At 40.7% G+C, this 25160-nt stretch overlaps 1 protein-coding gene across 1 annotated transcript; it reads left to right on the forward strand.

Moving 5' to 3' along the window:
* Positions 1–714: 714 nt before the first annotated feature.
* Positions 715–24393, forward strand: TEX9 (testis expressed 9). The gene is made up of 12 exons (XM_027881492.1): positions 715–780; positions 869–954; positions 1721–1784; positions 2943–3010; positions 6665–6722; positions 7720–7805; positions 9285–9463; positions 14239–14321; positions 16586–16759; positions 20623–20757; positions 21227–21361; positions 24282–24393. The coding sequence occupies exons 1-12, from the start codon at positions 730–732 to the stop codon at positions 24357–24359; spliced, it is 1197 nt and encodes a 398-aa protein (XP_027737293.1). The 5' UTR covers positions 715–729; the 3' UTR covers positions 24360–24393.
* Positions 24394–25160: the final 767 nt, after the last annotated feature.

Below are 25160 nucleotides of genomic sequence, written 5' to 3' on the forward strand. Positions count from 1 at the left end.
ACTTCTTTACTGTGCAGGTGACTGAGCACTGGCACAGTTTGCCCAGAGAGAGTGTGGAGTCTCCTTCAGTGGAGATATTCCAGAACAATCTGGACACTATCCTGTGCCATGTGCTCTGGGATGACCCTGCCTGGGCAGGGAGGTCGGACCAGATGGTCCCACTGTGGTCCCTTCCAACCCGAGCCATCCTGCGACTCCCAGACTCCATGAGGGGAGGGAGGGGAAACGGGCTCGTGGGTGACTGGAAGGAGAAATGCAGCAAAATCAGACTGTGCGGGGGTGAGGGACAAAAATAATGGAGAGATTCAAACACGTGGTGGAGGGCAAGGCTAAAACCAGGTGACAATCACAGAGATCTAGGAATGGGAAATGCAGAGGGACGACAGCACCGAAGGGCTGCATACTGGGTGGCACAGCTGCTGTTAGGCTGAAACGAAGGGATGGTGGCAGGACAACTCGTATCAAGGCCAAGAGGCTCTAACAGAAGGGCTAAAACAAATATTTATGACAACGATAAACGAAATGCCACTTCAGCCCTTACCGCGAACCCGTGGCAGCCCAGCGCCACGCCGGGAGCCAGCCGGTCCCTGCCCCGGGTCCCGTTCCCGCGGCTGTCGCTGGGGCCCTGACACGGAGGGATGGAGGGAGGGATGGAGGGTGGGACGGAGGGCGGGCGGCTGCCGGTTGCCCTGGCGAAGGCGACGCCACAGCGGCCTCGGCGCGGACAAAATGTCGGCGGGCGGCAGCGGCGGGGCCCGGCGGGGCGGGGACCCGCCCGGGGTAAGAAGGCGGCGGTGGCGGCGGCTCGGGCTCGGTGCAGCGCGGCCGTGCCGAGCCCGCCTCGCTCACTAACGCGTCCTCCCCGCAGGTGCTGAGGGCGGCCGGCGGCCCCCCGCCGCCCGCGGGGCCCGGCGCACTGAGCGGAGCCTGGCTGGCCAAGGAGGAGCAGTACAAGTAAGGAGGCGGCCCCGCTCGGGCCCGGCCAGCAGTCGGTCCCTGTGCCCGGTCCCACGGGTCGGGCCCCGCAGGGCGCTGGGGGCACCGCGGGACACCGCTGCCTCAGGCGGGCTCTAGGCCTGGGCATTCTGCACCTCCAACACTGCCTTTGCCTCTAAAACATGACTATATAAGAGCTTAACCCTGTTAAAAACAGCTTAAAAGCTGTAAAAGTTTTAAATGGAAGCCCCCGCTCTGTTACCTGTGGGTGCTTGGCCCCTGTGAGTGTTGAGGGGGCACAGAGAGCCACAGAGAGTCTGGAACTCTGTGCTGTGAACCATGCAAGGACACCAGCTCACTGCAACTCTACAGATACATAGCAACACATCTTTAATTATGTGGTTAAGCAATGTAGTCGTACCAACCCCTGCTGCTGGGTATGCTGAAGGTAAGGACTCTGTCAAACACACAAAACACCAAGGAAATAAAGACATAAAATGTGTATTAAGCAGTGATACGTCCAAAACCAGGGACGCCCTTCACATCTCAGAATTACAGCATAAACCTTGCTGCTTGATGGGTATAGGTGTTTTATTACCAGTGATTTGCCAGAAACCCGGGAAATTGTTGAAACATAATTTGTTAAAACCCTGAAGCATATTTCAGTGCTCCTTTATAGGAATTATTAAAATTTCACCTAGTTCAGGCAGAAATACTGTCATGCTTACATTTATTTCTCTTAAACCTTTCAAAAACTCAGTGACAAGCATTCTTACTCTTTCAGGCGACTGAATGCAGAATTAGAAGCCAAAACAGAAAAACTGGTGCGTCAGGCTGAAGAGCTGATGGTATGTTATACAGAGTTCTACATGATTTAGCCTTGATTCACATGCACACAGTGTCAAGCTTAAAAAGAAATTATTTAGACCATGGGTACTAAACCTATTTTGCTTTCAAATGCAATGTAAGCTTTAATTTTTTTTTTTCCAAAGGCTGTAAACTTCTACTAAAAACACACGTAAAACTAGTTTTAATATAATTTCATCAGGTAGGTATTCTCACAGATGCATAGAGCATTTGTGCAGATATAGATATAAAACCACATAAAAAACTTCAGGAAAAGGATTTGTAGGTGGTCTTCTGTATTAAATGCTAAATAAAAAATAGTATTTGAAAACCAAATTGTATTGCAATAACTTCCTAGTGAAATAGGATACACATTGTTCAATATGAAATACAAAGAATAAGCAACATAAATAGAAAACGTAAATTTAGTAAGAAGGAAACGTTCTTAAAACAGCAAAAGCTCCTGTTTATTGTCAGTATTATCTTTTAACATTGGGGTAGCTGTGTGCCAGATAAGAGTCAAGATTCATACAAAAATGGGACAAATGAATAAAAAGGGAATGGGGCAGGTATGGTTTATACCCAAACCAGTCCAGAGAAGGTGTTCTGCATATTAGATATATTCACTGTAAGGGCACTCATTCAAATAAATAAGGCTTTAAAAGCAAATTATTAAGTCTTCTGGAAATCTATAGTTGCATACACTTTTCCTGCTGTTGAAACTTCATTTTTATGGCCTGTGAACATACTGTTCTTTTGAGCAGTGACAAGCTGAGGGTAGCTGCTTGGCATTTGAACAGAAGCAGTTGAAACGGCCAAAATAGCATCCAGTCTCTTTCCTTCAGAAAACAGCAACAACAAAACCACTTTTTTTTTTTTCCCTTCCCTAAATACAGCAGAAGATGAAATATTCTTAGGACACTTAATATACCACATGGCACTGCCAGATTGCAGAGATATACATTTAACAACAAATAGCAACGGCATTTTCATTTTTAGCCATCTTCTCCTGTGTTTGGAAAGTTCTTTTCCACAGTAGACTATAGTTTCCATTCTTTTCCATAGTAGACTGTAGTTATTGTGATTTACAAATGGGTAATTTATCTTTAATGGATTATATTCCCCCAAAGCTGACTCCTTTTTTTTCTTTTTTAATAAAGAAAGGCCAACAGAAGATACTATCTCAACCAGCTTCAGTACAGTCTAAGTCACCTGATGACAGACAGAGGTATGTGCTTTACAGCTGCTGTGTATAACTGGTGGGGAACCCCACACTGCTCCTGCACACCCTGACTTGTGCCCTAGTCATGCTCCTCTTCTATCTGTCTTTGTGGCATACTGGATTGGTAGAGTCTAAATTTTTTCCTATTACTTGAAAAAAAACCAAAAATCTAAGCAAGTGTTGTTCCTTGTTATTTCAAGGAAGCCTTAATTTTGCTGGAATGTTCTGTCAAGGATAGTAAGTACTGCTGACCTCTGTAAAGAAGCAAGGTACAGTAACAAGTTTCTTTGCAGTGGATGGTTTTTAACAGTTCAGCTGAGAAGGCAAAGGAACAGATACTTGTTCACATGTAACTTGGCCCAAATGTTCCTGGGACAGGAAGTGCTTGATAAAAGCGCACACAAAACCCCAAGACAGGCAAACCCTGAGCTGCCACCCTCTGGAACGTGGGTACCATTGCACTGCTGGGGTCCACGTGCCTTTGGCCTGGATGAACACACGTGGAGCTGTGAGGTTTGGCTGGGTGTCCAAACTCCTTGGATCAGGAACGGGAACAGGGCTTATGTTCATTTAATTGTTCGGGGGCATTCTTACTTATTTAGTTCTTGAAGGGTTTCTGTATTGATAGTGTGGGAAGTGGGTGAATTTAGGATAGACTGATACACAGTTTATCAAGGATTTGATCTGTAGGTTCCTAAATTTATGATGCCACTAATCCGAGAAAGAAAGATATGGGGACAGACTACAAGATGCCTCAACTGTGAAGCTGCAGTTGGGAAACTTTTCAAATAGTGTATATGGAAGTCTGATAGAGATGATCAAATAGTTACTTTTGTGCAGGATAAAAGCAGTGACATCACTAAGGAGTTTTTATGAAAGTAAAAGGGGTTTTCAGTACACAAAAAGGTGTGACAACAAGTCATAGCTTCTGTGATAGAAGCCTGTCTACCAGAAAAAGTTAACTACAGTTAAAATTAGTCCTGAGCTATTTTAAAGCCACATCTGACAGCTGAAGGATCAGGGGGACAAGAAACTTAATGTGCTATCAGTATAATCATGCTTTGCAAACAAATTCTGGATCTCACTTTAGGTTTATAATCTGTTAGATGAATTTTAAACATTAAACAGAAGATTTTTAAAAACTTCAAACTGGAGTTGAGTTTTAGGGCTGTTTTATGAAGTAATGCGATCAGAGGATCCAGCTCCACAAAGGGAATTTAAAAGCTTTGATGATACACATTAGAAATAAGTGGGGGAGTGTGGAAGAATTAAAAAAAAAAAAAAAATTGAAAATTAGCCTGTTAGAGTAGCAGCTGATCTAACAACTACCTACAGAAATTAAAGCACCTTAAAGCAACCACAGCCTGTGTTCTGGTAAACATTTATGTGAGGGAAGGTTTGAAATCCCATGCTGTAGTGAAAAAAATTAGAAATGTGTGCTAGGAATTAGGCACACTGATTATCCATGAGTGAACATTGAGGCCATTCAATTAGATTAGTTCCAAGTATTTAATATTTAATTAAAAATTCTTTTATTTCAAAATTGTGCAAGCACACAGGTCATAAATCTAAAGGAAGCACTTGAGATACATTTTTTAAATGCCTCTTTGAAATTTCTACTGATTCCTTATAAGGAGAATGAACACTAAACTGGAAAGAAAGGGAGGAATTGAAGCAAAGAAAGAGGTAGTGTGTGGGGGGGAAGGTTAAACGGAAACACCGATATATAGGAAAAAAACCAACAAATACTTATATCACTCGGAAAATAAGTTGTTCTGGAGTTCTTGCAGCATATTTTTCGCAGGGAAACTTGAATTACTTAGCAACAAAGCAGCGCCAGTGACACCGCATTGAAATCAGCTTTTGTTTACACTTTCCCTCTCCAGACACTGGAGGCTGAAGGCGCTGGGAAGGGCCCGCGCATGGGCAGGCACGGCACAGGCTGGGCTGGGATTAGCAGCACAAAGGGTTTGCTCATGCACGCACCGCCTGTTTACACGCAGCGATGGAATTGTTCCACACGAGCTTCTGTGTCAGGGCTGCCACGATGCTCTGCCCACTCATTTGTGCACCTTCTCAGGATTTACACGCTAATTTCACTTATCATATCACCACAGAACTGTATTACAGCTTGTGAAAATGGATTGTCACATGTGAGGAAGAGGAAAGAAACCTTTGGAGAATTTGAGAGATACCACGAGGTCGAGTTTTTTGTTTTGCTTTGTTCGTTTGTAGGGTATTGTAGTTTTGTTTTTTTTCTTTTTTTTTTAAAGAAGACCATAAGACAACAGATAGAGCAGGAACAAATTAGCCTATTGATGGAAAGAACATCATTGTTTCCCTGAGTGTAGAGAGTGTTGTATTTTCCTATTTTTGAGAATAACACAGAACTGCGTAACTGCTATTTCTGTGGCAGCAAATCCTCACCTTCTGCATGCTCCTAGAGCGAGCCAATAGGAAGGAAGCATGAGGAAAATAGGGTAAATAGACAAAAACTAATCATCCTATTCTTGAAGTCTGTTGCCAACCATGCACAGATGATTTCTCCAGGTTTTTTTTCCTTTTTTTTTTTGTTTGATTAATAAAATACGGAGCTTTGTGCAGATAATTCTTGTTGATGAATGTCTGTGAAATTTTTAAAGGCAAGATCTAAACATTTGCTCAAATCAGCCTGGCAAAAAAATTAGGTGACTTGATGAGCCAGAAATTTAAATTTTATTCAAAATCTTTTATAAGCCAGCATTTTAACTGAAGTAAAAAAATTATAAAGGGTAGTAAAAAAGTGGCCTTTCAGTGCAATAATACACATTCATACAGCTCATTTTGCAAGCAAAAAAGTTATATATATGTATATGGCAAGAAACTTGACCTGAATATTACACAGCAGGCTAAAACTTTCTGCTTGTTTTCAGCAGACTTGAAAAATAATCATTTAACCTGAAATTCAGTTACCAAGAAGCACAGTTTTCAGCTAAATAAGCAGATAAGAAAGCTTTTTAATTCCTGTTCTTTTTCCCCATCTGTAAAACAGATACAATATTTATAATACTTATTTCAGAGAAAATTCTGTGAGGCTTAATTTATAAATTGCTCCATCTCCTTCTCATTTGATAGAGATTGTAGTCAATAGACTTGATGACAGTCAATGTGAGCCTGCTGGGATAGGTGAGCTCTCTCCTGGTGGCGTGCAGGGGACACTGGTTCATTCTTCCTGTTCATGTCTGAGCTCAGGGAGTTGCCTGTGGGGTGTGTTTACCCAGGGAGCTGGTGGTGAGCTTTGGAAACAGCTCTTGTTGAGGCTGATAACTCTGCACACTGACTGAGTGCTCCCTGGTGCAGGGAATCATGGATCTAATAAGCCAGGAGCCTGCATTCCAAGACATAAGATCAAGTGTCTGGTAGATAAGTAACTGTTACGTTACATGATAGATTCACCAGGTGATTTAGGGGGCAAATGAGGTAGAATGGAAAGACAGAATGAGACTGAATTTATGCTTGAATTTAGGATATGTTCCTACCTTAGCTATATTGTTTATTCTGGACATGTAAAATGTTATTCTCCTTATTCCAACAGAGGGATTGAATTTCAGTTGTGAAGTGTTTATTTAATTACAGATGTTCAGTGAATTTTTATTTTTTAAATTTTCTCTTTTTTTGCAGAGATCCACTCTTCCACTTCAGTCCTGAAGTTTCATCTCCTACACACTCCCATGCCAAGGTATCAAAGTCAAAAGTATCCTGCTTAAATTTTATTCTAGTCTAGTTTCCACATAGAATTTTTGGTTTTTAGGCTGTGCTACACTCGGGACTTCCACAAGTGGGAGGCCAAAAGGAGGTGGTGCCCAAAGCAGTGCCACAGGCACGGTGTTACCAGGGTTTGTTTCTCAGTGCCAATGGTGCTTAAGTGGACTTACATCATGGACTTTAATTATTGTATTCCAAGTTTCCTCTTCTATAAAGTCTTGATGGAAGTGTTCAGTGTTTAGAACGTCAAATTAAGAATTCCAAGTGCAGAATATTAGAACATAATTATTTTCCTGCTTTATTCCTCTCCCTCCCTCAGCTGTATAATAGTAAAGGCAGTATAAGTATCTTCTAGATGTAATAGGAAACAATGGAAAAATGAGATTGAGATTAGGAACAAACTCAATAGTCTGTAATTACAACTATATTGAATCTTTTAGGAGGTGAGCTAAAGCTTCCAAAACACCATCTGCAGTGTTTATCAGAATGCAGTAGAAACACCTCTAATTTTTGAAGGATATTTGGGGGAAATTAACAGAAATATTGTTAGAACTTTCTTCTACAGGGAATGAAAATAATACCTGAAAAAAATATAGTATTTTATGCATGATAAGCATTTTTCCAAAAAATGCACTCTGATGACAGTGCAGTAATTAATACCTTGATAACAGCTCAGAGCCTTGCTTGTGCATAGGTTTATTCTGAGTATGTGTGCAAAAACAAGCCAATGACTACTGCATATATGACAATTAGGGCATAAAGACATAAAAATTACAAGATAAAGATGAGTGCAAATAAGACTGAAAAATTGTTCTTTTTAAAGTCTGAAAAGCACCCTTTGAAAAATATCCTTGATTCTGGATATATGATAAAGAAAGAAAAAGAAACCACAAAAAGAAATCCACACTAGAAAAAATTAATTCCTATAAAATTAAAAAAAATAAATCACTCCTTTCTGAAAAAATTTGTAGGTAGCAAGCAAGAAGAAATGTGCTGCTGCACCCACAGATCAGAACAGGCAGTACTCTGGAAGTAAGGGAAAAAGAACAACTTCAAGGTACATCAGACATCTCTTTTGGTTTTCTAAAATCTTCTAGTTGCTATTTTTGTCTATCAGGTTATTTTATTCATGTATGCTTCTATATTTGTATAAATAAATGTATCAAACTTTTGGTCCTCCTCAGTCAGCTCCACCATGTGGCTGTCTCTGTTTACTTGCACCAGGAATTATCAGTAAACATCTGTCATTAATATTACAACAGTGAAACTGCTGCTTTCTGCTCCATCCCCTCTCAAGTCTGACAGCTCAGCTCTGTAAACCCCTGCAGTGGAAGGAGGCCCAGGGAGCTGGCAAGGCAGGAATACAGAAAGGCAGCACCTGAGGCAACCTGAGAGAGCAGCCTTAGGTCTGTGGGAAACAGGAGGCCCTCAGGGGTTACTCCTCTGCTCTGGGTGACCTTGGGCTCACAGGACAGCAGAGGGTCAGTAAAGGTACCACAGCTTTCAGGGCCTTTAGGCTGAGAAGCTTCAGTTCTACAGGTTATAAAGTCAAGGCTGTAAAACCAAGAAATAGAGATCTGGCTGAGGGAGAAGAGTTGAGAAATGCACGAGATCCTTGGGAGCAAATGTGAACTGCCACAAGATATGGCATAATACCAAACCAGGCTGAAAATTGACTGCAAGGTGGCAGAACATGGACCTGACAGAGGCCAAGGTTGTCCTTCAGGACTTGGAAGTCAGTGTAGACCTCGGGACCTCCCTTGGGCAGGTCAAGGCAGGGCTGTCACAGGTACTTCATGAGAGCTGGAGTGCAACTGTGCAGATACAGACCCTGTGAAGTGAACCCAGAGTTGTGGGAGAAACGTTGGGAGCTCAGAGGAGTTTGGAGGCTTCACTGGGATGAGGATGTATTAGAATAATAACTTAGGAGCTTCTGATCCTGGGAGAACTAATGTAACCTTTGCATAAAAGAAAACTGAGGAGATACCCTGTGAAGGTGATGTGTTAACTTGTGTTTTGGTTTTATGAAAACTTTGATATGCAGCTACCAGGACCAGGGATGTTCCTTAGGCCAGGCATCAGGATGCAGAAATTGCAGCAAAGTAGGAGTAGAGCCACAGAGGACAGAGTTCTACAAATTGACTTGGGAGGGGAGAAATAGGAGAAATTAAAACAGGATGGTATGTAAAGCCAGTAGAACATTCCTCTGTTTCTTTCTTTTACTCTGATCTAGTTATGAATTTGTTGCATGAGAAGACCATACCACAATCTTCACAGTAGAAAATGGTAGTGATTTCTTTGCCTTCTACATTACAGTAGGTAAAATCCTGTCATTTGTTTATGTGGAATGTGTTAAAGGTGAGATTCACAAGAACAAAGTGAGAAATTGCCATCAGTGCATCTTTCATGTGAATGCAAGTAATGACATTGCATTGGGTAAATAACTGTACACTCTTAAAAATAGCAAGCACATTAGATTTTTGTTAATTTTTTTTTTTGTATTCTAAATTTAAAATCTAGGGTTATCTTTTTTTAGTTCAAAACCAAGAAACATGGAAGTGCAAAGCGCTGATGGTGTTGCAGTACTGGAAGATTGCATAGGTTTTTCTTTAACAAAAACAATAAGCAAAGTTGAAGAAAAACTAAAGAAAGGAGTCTTACCAGATTGTCCAGATGATGATATTATTCCAACTGCTGGAAATGAAATGGGAGCAGGTAAGTTTTCCTTCCATGGTTAGTTCTTTTATTCTTTGTGACTGTTCGAAATGGGTTTTCCTGGGGAAAAAAAATGAGTTTCTGTAAAAATTACAGGGAAAATTCTAAAGCCCTTAAGTTAAAATTAAATGGGAAAGAAGGTTTTTCTTCTTTGCATAGTCCTAAAGGAAGCTCAGATCTCATATCAATGTGGAACTTCTGTGAAAAAGTGAATTCTTATCTTTATTTCCACCTTTGTAGGGAGATGTTTGGATGGTTACATGTGTTGAATATGTGCATAACATTTGATTCATTTCACTGGGGAAACAGAAGTACATGATGTTTGTGTTTCCAAAAAGATGAACTTCAGGCCTTGCCCAGACTGTGCCTTTGGAGGAAAAAGCCTTTCCTCAGACCAGTGCTGTGGATCTTAGCGAGTGGCTTAAACAAGGTAATGTTTCAGCTACAGTGCCAGGATGAGAGGCCTCCAGATCCTTTCCCACTCCAAATGGTGTGTTTATGTCTGTCCTAGAAACAGAGCAGGAAAGGGGATTGATATATTTGCCAGGGAGGCTAAAGGAACAATGTGCATCTGTCTTTTTGGCTCTGGTGTGATAAAAGTGAGCCTGTGTAGTTCCTTACAGCGTGAAGTCAGAGATTCACCACAGTACCACAAAGTGCCTGAGCCCTCTTCTTTTAATCCAACAGCTTGATATCTACAGAATTCCAACACAGGAATAGTTAGGCTTCTAACCTCATGTAATTCTGAGCACATCTGCAATTACCAAGTCTCCCCATACACACCCTCAGCTGTCTTTTTTATAGTTCTTTCTCCTTGAACTACAAAAAAAATTGCTTTGGCTTGCACTGGAAGCTTACACCAGATTAATTCAAGGTAACTCAAGAAGAGTTATTACTGGTGCCAAGCAATCAGGTCTCGCTGACCAAGCCCATATATTTGAGTATTGAGAGTTCTTCCTGTACCTTTAATGATGAAATGAAAATACTCTGAGTCGATTTTTGCTTTTTACATGTGATATTGGCTGTTTAGAACTCTGAATGCCTCCTTAATATACTAAATAGGCTATTGCAGAGCATTCCAGCACTGTCAGGCTCACAGAACAGTTATGGTGTTCACAAGGAACAGATGTAGGTATTAAGCAGGTCCTGTTGCAGAGAGGGCTGATCCCTCAGGGAATCTCCCCTAAGAGATTCCTTAGGCCATCGTGCCTTTGCTTGGCTCCTTAGGCCAGTGAGCTGATAAGGTTCCAGAGCGTTGTCCTTTCCCTGAGCTTCTTGCACTGCTCTTCCTGGGCTTGGCTTCCATGTCTTTATTTCATGATTACAGGTTGCCACAGTGCAGCCATTTTTCTGCCAACACAGTAGCTTACAGGTTATTTTTCTCAGGGACTGTTTTTGGGGGTTATAACTCAACCCTGCAGTAACAAGCAATGGCAGAAGCACACAAACACACAGAAGGCTGAAGATGAAGCTCTATTTTTATCTAATATATCCCCATACATAGGAACAAAATAGTTGAATGTATTATTGCACTTCATGTTAATCTTCAGATTATCTCAGGAATTCAAGCAGTCCATTCTTTCTTGTAGGGTATCAGCGTCTCTCAGACATCCTTCCCTTGTTTACCATTCCCTAAGTTATTGGTTACTTTATAACCTAACACCATCCCATAAGGAGATACTCCTCCCTCTTATCAGCTTCATCAGGTGACTAAAATTGACCAGTTAGGAAGCTAATTGTTTAATTATCTTTACCTCTTGTGAGAATTCAAGGTTATTTGGATCACAGGCACCTCCCAAAACTGATCTGGTTCTAATTTTCACAGGTTTTACTACTTAGTGCTCTTGATGACACACAGCTGACTAAGACAGAAGTTGTCTGTGGGCTAATAGCTGAGGAAAAGAGGAAACAAAATGGTAAAAAGCAGCAGTTTTTACAGGTAGTGGTATAGCCCTCAAGTGATCTGTCATGGAGCTTACATTGTTCACAACGGTGTCCCAGTTTAAATGGGACAAGGGTCTTTTGCTGAGGATGGATTAGGAGGAAAAGACCCAAACTTCTTTTTCTAAGCAATTATAAATCCGAAATTAAGAGGCTCCAACTGAAGGAAAACAAATTATGGAAAAGGGAAAACAAAAAAATAACAGCCCTTTATTAAAAGGTATGTGTGTATTAACAGGAACATGAAAAAAAAACCAAGTAAAACAACTAAACAATACTCCTATACCCACCAATAATCCCCTTCCAGAACAAAACTGATAAACCGGCAAAAAGAAAATTTAAATAGTTCAATTTTTAGCACCCTTTGGTGCAGTTCCAGCCACAGTCAGCAGGAGGCGCCGTTGGGTCCCTGGAGATGCAAAATTTGTAATGTCCTGTACCATTCACCAGGTGGTGCTGTTGGGTTACTGAAGGTGCAGAACTTGTAGTGTCCTATAGTAGTCACCAGGTGGCGCTGTTGGATCACTGGAGGAGTAGAACTTGTAATGTCCAGTGCCCGTCACCAGGCGGCGCTGTGAGATCCTTGGCTGCCACCAGGTGGGGGGGAGGGAGAAGGAGAAGGGAAAAACAACAGCAATAAACCAGAAAGTTCTCCCAATGGAAGAAAACTCACGAACTTCAGCTGATTAGGGTCCGTTGTAAGCAGGGTCTGCAGCCAGCAACAGCTGAGCTGAGAGCAGCAGCAAAAACTCCCCTCCGACAGGAAAGAGACAAAGAAACCCCCGCAGTGTCTGCAGCCCGCAGCTGCTCCCCTCCCAGCAGAGAGACCGAGCTCCCCCCCAGCCTCCACCCCCTTCCAGTCACACACCCCAGTAGCCCTCCCCAACTCCTCCCCCTTCATTGCTAGGAGACTAATCTCCTGGCCATTAGTGACCAGGCCGATTCTTTTGTTCACCTGATGGCTCACCCACAGAGCACACACACAGGGGGGAAGGGAAAGAAAAATTCCTTGCTGAAATCAGAACTATGACAACGGCTAAACGATAGCTGGGAAAGAAATTTATGTATGAAACTGATTTTAGAATAGTTAAAACTGATGTTCAAGTATTGCACCATAATCCCACGGTACTGAATGAGGTGACAGAGTGCAAGTTTATATTGTGCACTAAAGAGTGCAAAGTAACACTGTGAGAAAACACAAGTCTCCAATTACACCAACTTCACAATAAATACACCTGTGACATAACTCCAGTTACACCTGCTATGGCTAATTAAGACATTTCCAAAAGCATAAACTTACTGCCTGGTCACAGTGGAAAAGGCAAAGTAACTGTTAGAAATCTTTCAGAAGATGGCAAAACCAAAACACTGTTCTGTCACCATGCTGCTGTTCTATAGTGGATGCTGCCCCTTGTTGAGTATGGAACACAGTTCTGCACACCCCATCTCAAATCCAGGATGTAGAACCAGCAGAGATACAGCTGAGAGTGTACAGAGGCAATTAGAAGTGTGGAACAGCTTGAATTTGAATCTTCAGTTTGAAAACAAAACAATTAAAGGCATTATGAAAGATCTGTAACAAAAACAGTAATGGTAAAGGGAAAGCTGTCTCTCTGTAATGCAGACACTAGTAAATGCCACATTAAATTGGATTTAAAGCAAGCTATACAAAGTGTTTCTCCTTCACATAATGCACAATTAAATTAGCCACAGGATATTGTGAATGCCAAACTATAGTACGTCTTATGAAGAAAATCAAACAACTTGATAGTATAGAAGTACCTGAGAGGGGATTAAATGTAAGGGCTTCGATATGGTCTCCATCTCGAGAGCCACCAGTTACCAGAAGCTGGCAAGGGTATAACAGGAGCAATAAAAATCAGCCTGCATCTTGTTTTTTCATGGTGTTTTCCCTAAATCCTACTTATTATTGGCCTCTGCAGAATTACAGCTTAAGCTGCAATTGACAGTTCATAAGGGAAGGTGGGTGACATTAAAAGAACTGTTACAGCGCATGAACACATGTACCCATCCACTCTGCTCCAGATACTCCTCCTCCACTTTATTCTTTTCCCCTTATAACTACTGTGACTAATGGTTATTCCTGTGTTGCTCAACTTGATCCTCAAACTGTTCCCATAGTTCATGCCTGTGGAAGTTCAGGGAGAGTTCCTTGTGAATGATCTGGGGAATAGGAAGTGAAAGAACAAACTGTTCACACACAGCTTGTTTTGTCATAGCAGTCCATTTCTAGCTGCCCAAGAGCAAGAAAGTACTTCATTTGGAGAAAACACCTGACTAAATGGCTTTAATTTTAAATACTGTACTTTAAGAAAGCATAGACAGCTGTGTGGGAGGGGTGTTTACCTATTAGAGGGCTTTTCAGTCAACACTGAATTCTTGTTGTGCTCAGTTTAAAATTACTTTGGCTGTAACTACCCAAGTTGCAGCTACAGATGGACTGCAGGGAAGACATGCCCTACAATACAGTTTTCTTGACTTCAGACTCAAGGAATGCTGTAAGGTACAGCCAGTATGATGCAAGTTTTCAGTAAGTTTCAATTTTGAGAATTATGCATCGTTTACCTTTTAAAGATGTCAAGTTTAGTCATTAAAAGAAAAAATCTATACAAAGCTTTGCCTGATGAGAAACCTGCAAAATCTTTTTAGAAATCTCAGGGTTTATTTGCCTGTTTCTCTTTAATAATTGCAAACAATGTCGAGTGTTTCTAAAAATAAGAACATGAAAGTGAGTTCTAACATCAGCCTTGCTTCTCTTCTGCACTGAATAATGAGTACTTGTGGATATTAAATGTAACTTTTTATGTTCACAGAAGCTCAAATCAGATTTCTTAAGGCAAAGTTACGTGTCACACAGGAAGACCTGGCAAATGTAGTGTTTGAATGCAGGAAAAAGGTAAGAGCTGGATTTTCTTATCTACAGAAATGGAGTAGGTTCCCCTTCAGCAAATAATCATAAAACAGAATTCTCTCAACCTTTCCTTTTCAAGTATTAAGAGCTAAGGTTCTATTTTTTTTTTAAAATATACTAAGAATTTAATATCAAGGATGGTAATTTCTGTATAAATGTGATCTTGGGCTAAAAGCTTCATTCCACTGGGAATGAAGACTTGCCCCAGCTGCAGGAACACTGGTGCAGAGTGCCCAAACCACCACTGGCAGTATTACCAGAGCTTGAGAAAAAAGGAGGAGGAAACAGTAGCAGTGAAATACAGATTTGGGAGTGCAGAAAGAGAAGTGGTGCCCAGAGCCAGGTGATGGGATGGGAGGGATGTTCAGGGCAGAGTGAGAAACAGAAAAGCTTGAGGAATATAGTTGGGTGCTTTTGGGGTCATCAGTGGATAGAAGTGTGGAAACAGCTGATCTGTGGATCCACTTTAAATGGAATGTTGTAATCAAAGCAGCAATTCGGCTTTCAGGGTTCTCAGGAGTTGGTGCAGAGGACAATATTTGGAATTACGTATTTGGGCAGATCAGTCTGAAATTAAGGCATAGTGAAGGTACACTGATATTTCACTGTTGGAGTTTTATGACCTGCACTGTCTGGCAATCTATTTTCAAGTGATGCTCAAACATCTCTTGAACTGTAAAACCTTAAATAGCTTGTATTTGTCTGCCAGAGGGATCCCCTCTGATTCATGCACTTGTAATCAAGCAAGGGCTTTGAACTAACTTTCAACCTGGATTATTTACGTGTCATCTCTTGACTTCAGAATGCTTTTCTCCACCTATTCCTCAGGCCCAGATGTGATGATGACATTCAGAACATATGGCAAAACACTTATATGTTTTCTCTCAAGCTTTTAATTTAGATTTAAGGAGCAGGATGATACTAAATGAGTTTTTTGAGATAAATACGGGAAGAAAATCTTTAGCATTAATTAGATTTTGATATTTTATATCTGTACTTTATTTCATTTTTATCAACACAGGTGCTTCTGCATTTCAATACTTTTCTGCTGTGATCAGAAGGAAGTTGTTACATTTGATTTTAAAGACATTTCCATTTTCAAATCAAATGCAATACTGTCAGTGGCTGTTGACCTTCATCATTCCATGCCAAAACCACTACAGACTTCAGTTACTGTAGCAGATGATAGAAGACAACCTTGTACCTATTCTTGTGCTGCTCCCATAGCACTCTGTGTGTAAATATATCATTCTGGGTACTAGTGTGAAAATAACTTTATTACATTCACAAGGTCACAACAATTTCAATTAGGCAAAGCCTTGAGGTAGATTCTGGGTTTGGTTCCAATTCACAGTCCAGTTGTTAAAAGGAAGGAGTAAACCTGTTTTAAATGGAAAGAAGTGAGAGTTTCTGAGGTGCAGGTGGTCACGGGAAGCTTAGATAAGGCACAAAGATTGCCCAGGTGAGAAGTTTGTATTCCAAGGGGCTGAGAAAACAACAGGGAGGGACTTGTTTTCACAGAGACTCCATTTCTGTGTGTGCCGTAATTTCTTTTTAGTAAAGAAATGAAGGGCATAATGTGTCTCTGAAATAACCTACAATAGTATTCCCTTACAAAGTTTGAAGGGTTATAAAAGAAAAAATGCCTTGAATTATAATGCTTAATGTGGGATGTAATTGCCAGTAGGTCATGAATCTAATACAGGATTCACTTGATGTTAAGAGAATCTTAAATTTGAATACTTGATGTATCCTGGATCATTAGCTTGCTTTTAAGTCAAAACCAGATAATCTCCTAAAACATAATGGATTGGTTTATCAGTAATTATTTTCTCTTCTTTTGCCCATAATTTTTCCTAATGTGTGCATTTAACTATTCTCACAAAAATGTCACAAAATATCTGTGTCCCACTGTTATTCATATTACTCCATAACACTCCATACTTCTCAGAACCTCTGAGCTATAAGAAATTAAATGTTTTACATATTGTTACAAGAGAGTTTCAAGTAAAAGACTGTAGAAAATTTAATGAGAGAAGTGTTACTGTTTTTTTGAAGTATTACGCTGGTAAAATACTGGTTTGTTTTCTTAGTTGTTGCCATGTAATTTTTAAAACCTTATCTCTACAGTGTGTATATTTTTACTGCCTTTTTATTTACAAGACATTATTACTGCATTATCCTCCTGCTTCCTTGCAATGATTTAGTTGTTTTGGGTTGGGTTTTTTTTGCTAATTACTGCCAAACAGGACGATCAAAATCAGAATTTAGAAACTCGGCTTAAAGATACGGAAGAAGAAAACACAAGACTGCAGCGAATGATGAGTGTGCAGCAGAACCAGGCTGAGAGGTACAGGATGCTGTCACAAGAAGCAAACAGAAAAAGTGAAGGCTTACAACAAGAAGTCACTGCACTAGAAAAGGTATTGAAGATATTACTCTCATTTATGTCACAAGAGGGAACAAACCCCACATCAAATCACACTTTGTACCCTGGTTTGATACGAGTGATCCCAGCAGTGTTTGAATCTCTCTTAGAAGTTTTAGAAATTGTGTTTTTAAATGGTCTAATCTATTTTTTAAAAGGAAGAAATAATATATGTTGCTAACTGCTTTTCTTCTGCTTCTACAATCACATATTCCTGTATTTTAAAATTAAATTCCTGTATAAAAGACCCACAAGAGACAAAGCAACCTTTTCAGAAACTGCTGTCAAATTCACAAAGGAATCCTAAAAAATACAAGGAAATTCTATTTTTCTGGTTTTAATTATGACTGTTAAAAAATTACTTCTGTAACAAGAGTTTTATTGTAAACTGTAGAACCTAGTGAACATTTTTTTAGAAAGCACCTGCAGCTCATATTAGTATGTCCTGCGGGTGGAGGAAGGGATGTGTCTTTGTTGTGGAAAACGGGCTGTTGGAAAAGCAGCCACTCCAGCGTGGATGAGTCCCAGTTAAGGTGGCTGCTGCTGCCCCCACCCTGGCACAGTGGTGTCCGTGCCCGGGGCAGCAGGTGCTGCACACACAGTTCTGTTTGTTTGGAACTTAATCTTAAGGGCAGCATGTGTTTGTCTTTAATTGCTCAGAGCTACAGAGGTTGACTTCAAAACCATGCAAGACACAGAGTATTGTGTAGTCCGTGCAATACAACCAGGAAAATGTGTCACTTAAAAATCTGGGCAAAATGGGACACAGCTTAGCCTGACAAAATCTCATTACATCACACTGTGCATTTGTGTAGGCATGCTTGTGTCTTAATGCTTTGTAGTTCTGCCATTTTAAAACTGAAATGGTCTTCATGGGCTTTTTGTGCAGATACTTGGAGGTTTTAAGTTCCCTTAAATAAGTGCCCCAATGGTGATTCTGTCAGGGAAAATATTCAGTAGTAGTACTCGTACTACTCATCAGCTCACAGTACAGAGGGCCAAGAGATTCACAACGTTTTTTAGTCCCTTCTCTTAAAACAAGACAGGACAGGTTATATCCAAACCACCCTGGACTCAAGTTTGTTTGACCTGCACTTAAAGCCTTCTTAAAGCAAAAGTTTTAAATTGGTGGCAATTTCTAGCATTTCCTTAGACAGTATATGCTGGTTCTTGCACACAAAGTATTTAGGAAATGTCTGCTGGGATGAAAAGTTTATCCATTTCTGCTGTAGAGGTACCGTATCCAGAATGTGGTCACTTCCAGAACTTGTGTTTGTTCTGGATTTACCATTCTCAGTTGCTCCAATTATTCCTTTCAGATTGCTTTCTAGAATTCATCAAGGTTACCAACCACACCATGAAAAATAGTGGTAATCCTTTAAAATGCTAAAGCAGCAAAAAAGGCAAGTATATGTAATGAATGGTTCCCTGCTAATTCAGAAGTTACTTTACATGTTTGTCTGCTATAAGAAATTATCTAACTGCAAAAGCCATGCATGCAAAAATAATTTTGCAGTAACTGCTTAATTCTCCTGTGGACTTAGGAATCTGAGAACTGTTCTAATTTTTAGGTATGAAGTATTATTCATCACTATATAATTAACGTAGTGTAGATTAATTCTAGACATGTTTAAAAGCGATTTCCTGTGAACACAGGCCTGAACTGGTGCTCCTGTGCTGCTAAACTCTCAAGGCTCATACCTTCAGTCCAGAGAAAGTTTTCTGTGTAGTTGAGATAGCACAAATGAAAGCTCTGATTATGGGGCTTTATTGCTTCTGTTGTGATTTCTGTTCCAACACAGATGATAGGAGACTTTGGCTGTCATACAAGTTTCCCCAAACTGCCTTATCAACAGTTTGTGCAATGTCCTTAATCCCTCAGGTCCTTTTTTTGTATGTGCCTAGGCAAAGAGTCTCACCTGCTTTTCACAATTCACCTGAAACATGGTAACTGCTTTGTTATCTTTACATTGAATACTTTTGGTCTTTGGTCTCTGTGAACATTCTGCTGCAACGCCCACCTCAGTCAGCAGCTGAATTCTGATGCTCCCAGAAACTTCCATCCTTTGCTTTCCAGCATTCCTCTCTTTTTTTTTCCTACCTAATTGATCTAATAAATGCTATCACGTTTCCTGTCTTTTTTTTTACCACCAATCTACAAGAACATTCCTTCCTCTGTGTTCTCTCTCTCATTCATTCAGTCCAAGCTATACTGTTAGATAATGGTCAGGGGGACACCAAAGTTGTGCTCTTACTCCTTTTAAAGCTTTGTGCAGGGGGGGTTATAATTTGCCTTGAAGAAGGGCTTGATGTTGAGTAAAAGTTCTCTCTGCAGTGTTTTTTGGGGAGGGCAAGTGCTGCAGAGCTTCCTACAGAGAGAAGGGCTGTGGATGCTGCTGCTGGAAGGGCAGAAGGCCACGGGGAGGGCTCCTCCTGGGGGAGCTCTGTGCCATCACAGCCCCTACTGGCACTCAAGCCATGTCAGAACGGTGGAGAAAATCCAGAAACTGAAATGGGATGCAGTTTTCAAACATAGGAGTTTATCCCTACCTCTGAGAGAAACAGTATATGAGAAAATTAATCCTGCTTTTACTTTAAGTATTGAAGAATTGGCAGAAACCTTGCTTAGTTACAAAATAAAACACTTGTTTCAGGTATTTTTAGGATTAAAAACTTGGGAGTCAGATACATTTAACAATATACCCTCACTGGATGACTTGCAAAAAAAAAATCCTTGATAAGGTATTATGTGTGACAGTAAATGTCAAAAAGCCCTTAGAGAATTCGTAGAATTCTTTCATTAAATGATATGATTAGCTGATAAGTAATTTGCATTGCAGGCAGACTATTTTTTTTGGTCATTAAATGCTTGAAAGACTGTATTTCAAAGCTTTTCATATTAATGCAGAATAAAATACATAGCATGAAAGATTTACTTGATTTTATTCACATCTCCATCATCTTGATACAAGACAAAGAGGTCAATTAGTATGTATTTCTTGGATAAATTATGTGGAAGTCTTAAGTAACCACCATAGAGCAGGTGTGGAATTGAGAAAATAGATCAATTACTGAGGCAGTCTGAAGTTAAAAGGTTAACAACAAGGCCCCTTTCTACCTTGATTTGCTTAAGTCTTTCTGTGCCCATTATTAAATATTTGATACTTTAAAAAAAAAAGTCTACTTCTTTTTCATAAAAGACAAGATGGGCTCTTTCTGCCAGAATTGCTCATTTCTTTTACTTTGGCTGCTATCTGTATTCCCTGATCTTCAGTCTGATTATTCTGTTCCTCAACCTGGTCTCTTTTTCTCATTTCCCCACTTACAGCACAATGAAACACTGTCAGCAGAGTTTGCTTGGTGTCATAAACACTCCATGAACTCTTTTCTGCCAGATGAAATAGTTACTACCCTCAGCCATCTGCACTGGGCTGCTTTAACTTCTTGGTGGTAATTGCATGTAGGAATCTCTGGGGAAAAGAGGAGGAAGGAACAGGTGGGAGGAAGCATCTGGGAACACGAGCCACCGTTCCAAAATGTGCCACAGAGGGGACATGGCGACATTTATTTTCTTTCTCTGACTGAGCATACAAAGTTTTTCAGTCAGTCCTGTGGCCTTACATGATCAGCTCCATGATCAATCCAAGATAAGAAAGATCCTTTTTCAGGATTTCAAAGGAGGAGGGGATGTTTTAATGCTAGAATTGTCTTTGAGACAGATTCGATCTGCAGGCCAAAGAACTCCACAGACACTTCAGCTTTCAAGGGTAAGCCTTGTTGTAAATGTGTTGTTGAAATGGGATTCATTAAAACACCCATTATTCATGGTGTTTGTGTTTATCTTTGCTTCTTACTTAGGAACTGGAGAACCTGAAGCGGGTACAAAAGCAGGCCACGGCCACTCAGAGCGCGACAGAGGTTCGACTGAACAGGGCCCTGGAGGAAGTGGAAAGGTATAAAGTGGAGCTGAACAAACTGAAGCAGAGCAACAAGGTACAGTGGCTTAGGAAAACTATTTCCAATCTGTGATCACTCAGTAAAGCTAGAGTGAGACAAAAAGCTTCATCAGCTTTGGAAGCACCATCTCTCTTTCAGGCAGTCCCGAAGTTAACTTAGAACAAGTCACCAACGGCCTGGGTAAGGTATCTTGGATGATGCTACTGCAAGAAATGTACAGAATAACATTAAAGCCTCTCTGATTTTTCCTCATTTATGTGAAAATAAGATGTGCTTAGAAAGAGGGGGAAGTACACATACACACATAATACATACACAGGCAAAAAGATCTTTGAGATTTCCTTTTCTCCCAAGCTTTAATGTGGGAATATTTTGATTAATCCCATGTATTTTCAGAAATATCACCCGTGGCTACTGTTTGTCACTTTCTTATGTAATGCCAGGTTTCATTGGCAAAAGCACCACTTTCATAAATAACACGTTTCTCCTTTTCTTCCCTTGGCAGGATGTAGCTAACCAAGAACTCAAAACAATTGAAGAATTAAAAACAGAAAACAAGAAACTGCAGAAACAAAAAGGAGAGCTAATTACGGGTTTTAAAAAGCAGTTAAAGTTAATTGATATTTTGAAGAGACAAAAGGTAAGGACCAGAGTACAGGTGTATTTCAGTAAACAACTTCTAGCTAAATGTGTCTGTTGTCAAGTCAGGTGATCCTGGAACTGGAGCCCCAGAACTGGGAAGTTTCAATGCAGGAGAGCAGCAGCCTCACTTTTCCTAGAGCCTATTGGTAACATTTTGTTTTCTAGCAAAAGGCTGGTCTGCTTTTGAATTGACCCCATTCCTAACTAGGAATGCATCCCATCATGGTTAAAGGTTGTTACCGACTGAGGATATCTGTTTGTTCAAGAAACACTGTGCAGGTAATAACAGCAGCTCCCTTTGTGCTGTGTCAGTAGGACCCATTTGAGCAGGTGAGATTTTTTAGTTTCCCACACACACACATTATTTGTTGGATCAGCAGCTCTAACAGTGCCACCTCTCAGGAGTGAGCACTGCATTTTAGACCTGCATTCTTCCAGGGTTCTCAAAGTGTGTCCCTCTCTATCAACATTTGTTTCTTTTTATTTATATTCCGAGGTGTTCTGGACATGTACAGTTGTGCCCAGGTGCAGATGTCCTAGTGTGTCAGACGAAAAAAAAAAAAAAATTGAAAGTCAGAGCACTTATCCTAGGTGTGAATTTACTCAACTGAAAGAGGGGAGTTGAGCTCCATCCTTTGGTAATTCCTGGAATATCCTTCATACTTTGAATCACACACAATGAAGTAACCTTGGCTGCAAGGGTGTTCCCATCCACACTGCACTCACAGCTTTGCTCTGAAAGTCCTTTGATTCTACATTCATTTCACATCCCCCTCCATTCCTCTCCCTCAGGGCATGGAAGGGTGGGCAGAGTCTTTAGCAGCTGAAGCTGAGACTGAAGAGAGTAGAGGTGATAAAACAAGTGCTGCCAGTTCATGCTGAACCATTAGTGATGCAGCTTCCATAGAAAGCTGCCACAGTGAGAAGTAGATTTATACTGGAGATGGAATACAGCTCAAAGTGTATTTAACTATCATATTTGGTAAAGCTGTACCGGATGTTCCCAAAAGGAGGGGTGTTTTACTTGAAAAGAAAAACCTCTGACATTGCAGAGTGGGTAAATATATTTCTCAAAATATATTTTCAGCATAGACCAGTCAAATGAGCTCTGATGGTGCAAACTGAAAGAAGCTGTGAGTTTACATGAAAGGACACTAAAGTGAGGGACTGTATACTAAGAGATGGTGCCCAAATCAAACAATTTTCCACTTACTAGTTCCATCAAACCTTTCATTTACAAATACTTGGGCTGTGTGCAATCATTTGTATCAGTTTCCCTTGTGAGGTTGCATGAGACATGCAGAGCTGTGGGCTGCAGAGCTGTCTGCACAGATCTGAACACCACAGAGTGGGTCACCCCCAAATCCTAAACTCATGTCGTTAATCTGGGGGGTGAAGTCAGTGCACTTTTTGTGCTCTCAAACCAAAGCTGTAAGAGAGCTAAAACAAGCAACATGTGGTGGCTTTTTGAGCAGAACCCCCTTTAAGAAGGGCCGGCCTTAGAGATAAGAAAATGGAACATTTTATTTATTTACCCTTTGAGCACTGCAGTGATCACCAGACAATTTGTAAACACTTGCAAAGCTGTTGAGCCCCTAGAGGAAGAATAGTTCTGTATGAAGTGGCAACTTCAGAGAACAAAATACACACACTTATCCCAAGAACTGGGAATTGCAATATGGAAATACACCCTTGAATCTGGAATACCTGCCCAACACAGGGCAAAGGAGGACAGGTGAGTGGAATAAGTGGAAGTGAGGCTGCTCATGCATTTCCAGTGCAAGAGGATTTTCCTGGCAGTAACAGGATGCTGAGGAGATACTGGGATTCACCCAACAGCAGCAGGGCTGGCTTAGCCCCTCTAGCTCTGCAAGTTTATTTTGAGAAGGAAAACTATACAGTATTCACTCAGCATATGCTCTGTATCTGAGGCAGCTCATTGTCCCCTGGAAGGTGAATTCACTGAAATGGTGTCACAGCACCACTCTGTTTGACTGGGAACCAAACCCAGAGTCTCAGACAAACATCACAAAGCAGCACCAAATATAATTTTAAACAACTACAAATGCTGTGTCAGAACTGCAGACAGGTGAGGAAGCCACTTACCTTGGCTTACAGAAAAATGTCATTTAGTCAGAGAAGAGGGATCCTGTTGTTGTCCTTTCCCAACAGACTGTGAGTGGAAGAACCTGCAGGAGATGGGGCTGCCCCTGCCCTGGCAGCTCCTGGCAGGAGGCACCAGGGAAGGGCAGCTGAAGGTCCCATGTGCTCAACAGCCACAATCAGGGGAAGGGCTTCAAGTCTGCTTGACACAGGCCTTTGGTTGAATCAATGAGGAAAACCTGATGTGGGCTGTTTGTGTAAGATTTGTGTGGCAGGTTCAGATGCACAAACACAGAGAGCCTGAAGAATGATAGAGGGGGAAAAATTCCCCAAAGACATTAAATATCAGGAGTAGGATGATTTGGGTTGGAATAACTTTAGTGTTAAGCTTTGATCAATACACATATTGATCAGCTTGAGAGAACGTGGACCAGTTTCCTTATACGTGTTCTTCAGAGGTCACAAGTTCTTAAATTTTCAGGAATTTCCATGCCTCAGTAAACACCAGATATTTTTAAAGCAATATAAGGAACTAGGAAAAGCTACTAGTCCTGTTTTACTAGAGCTGAACTTACAATGTTTAGCATAAAATTTATCACATCCCTACACTATAAATTTTTGCAGAAAAATATGAGTAGCAGCTTCAGCTGAAACAGGTGAACATCCATTAGACCACAGTCCCAAAAAAAAAAAAAATCAAATTATAGATTTGAAGCCCCTTTCAGCTATCCGTTATCCAAGATTTTGTGTTGGTCACTCACACTCTTTTACCTTCTGCTCCTAATTGTGGGTTTTGTTTTTTTTGTTTTTTTAAGATGCACATTGAAGCTGCCAAGATGCTTTCTTTTACTGAAGAGGAATTCATGAAAGCTCTTGAGTGGGGAAATTATTGATTCCATTAAAAAACAGCTTCTGTTTGAAAGACAACTCAGACGGTACATTATTTTGGGACTGTATATGAATCCTTGTTAATAGTCAATAACTGTATATCCCAGTGCAGTGATTTTGTTGATTTTGCTTATGTTTAAATTGTTTAACTTTTGTAAGCCTGATAGCTTGGGTTGTAATGTATGAAATATAAATTTCTACTGCAGTGTCAGGCCAAACTGTCCATTCTGTAATGAGCAGAGAAGCACAGACCGTGCAAGGAATAGTCCAACAAGTGAACTTTGTTAATCAGTTTGCTCTGTTTTAGCATTTTAAATATACCCTGTCTATGGTAATATTCAGTCCAAAGAAAGCAGAATTTAGTCTCAGAAAATTCCCTGTTGCAACAGAAATAAATTACCAGTGATACAGTTGAGAAGAAAATGTCATGTCCTTTTTAAAACACGTGGTTGGAAAATTGGCCTTGTCTGTTCTCTGTAACAGATCTCCCCTCAAAGCTGGTTGGTCTGGCATCTAATTTAAGCACCAACAGCTCTTTTATAGAAATGATCATAACTTGTTTTAGTCATTACATCTTACCCCCTGGCTGGCATAACCACACATGAGACTTGCCCCTCACTGCCCAGCCAGACTCCTTTAGTCAAGGTGAAAATATTAAACCTTTCCCTGGCCATCAGCTGCTGCCTGGGGGTACAGTCAGGGGCTGTGACTACTCACAGGTGCTCCACAAGCACTAGTCATCATTGTCATCAGGAACCAGATAAAAGATGAAGGATAGATGAGCTGAGCACACCATGTGTACACAA

This window comes from Empidonax traillii, unplaced genomic scaffold (assembly GCF_003031625.1).
Source record: "Empidonax traillii isolate 1590-97213 ecotype Southwest subspecies unplaced genomic scaffold, ASM303162v1 scaffold90:size2128546, whole genome shotgun sequence".
NCBI classification, from domain to species: Eukaryota; Metazoa; Chordata; class Aves; order Passeriformes; family Tyrannidae; genus Empidonax; species Empidonax traillii.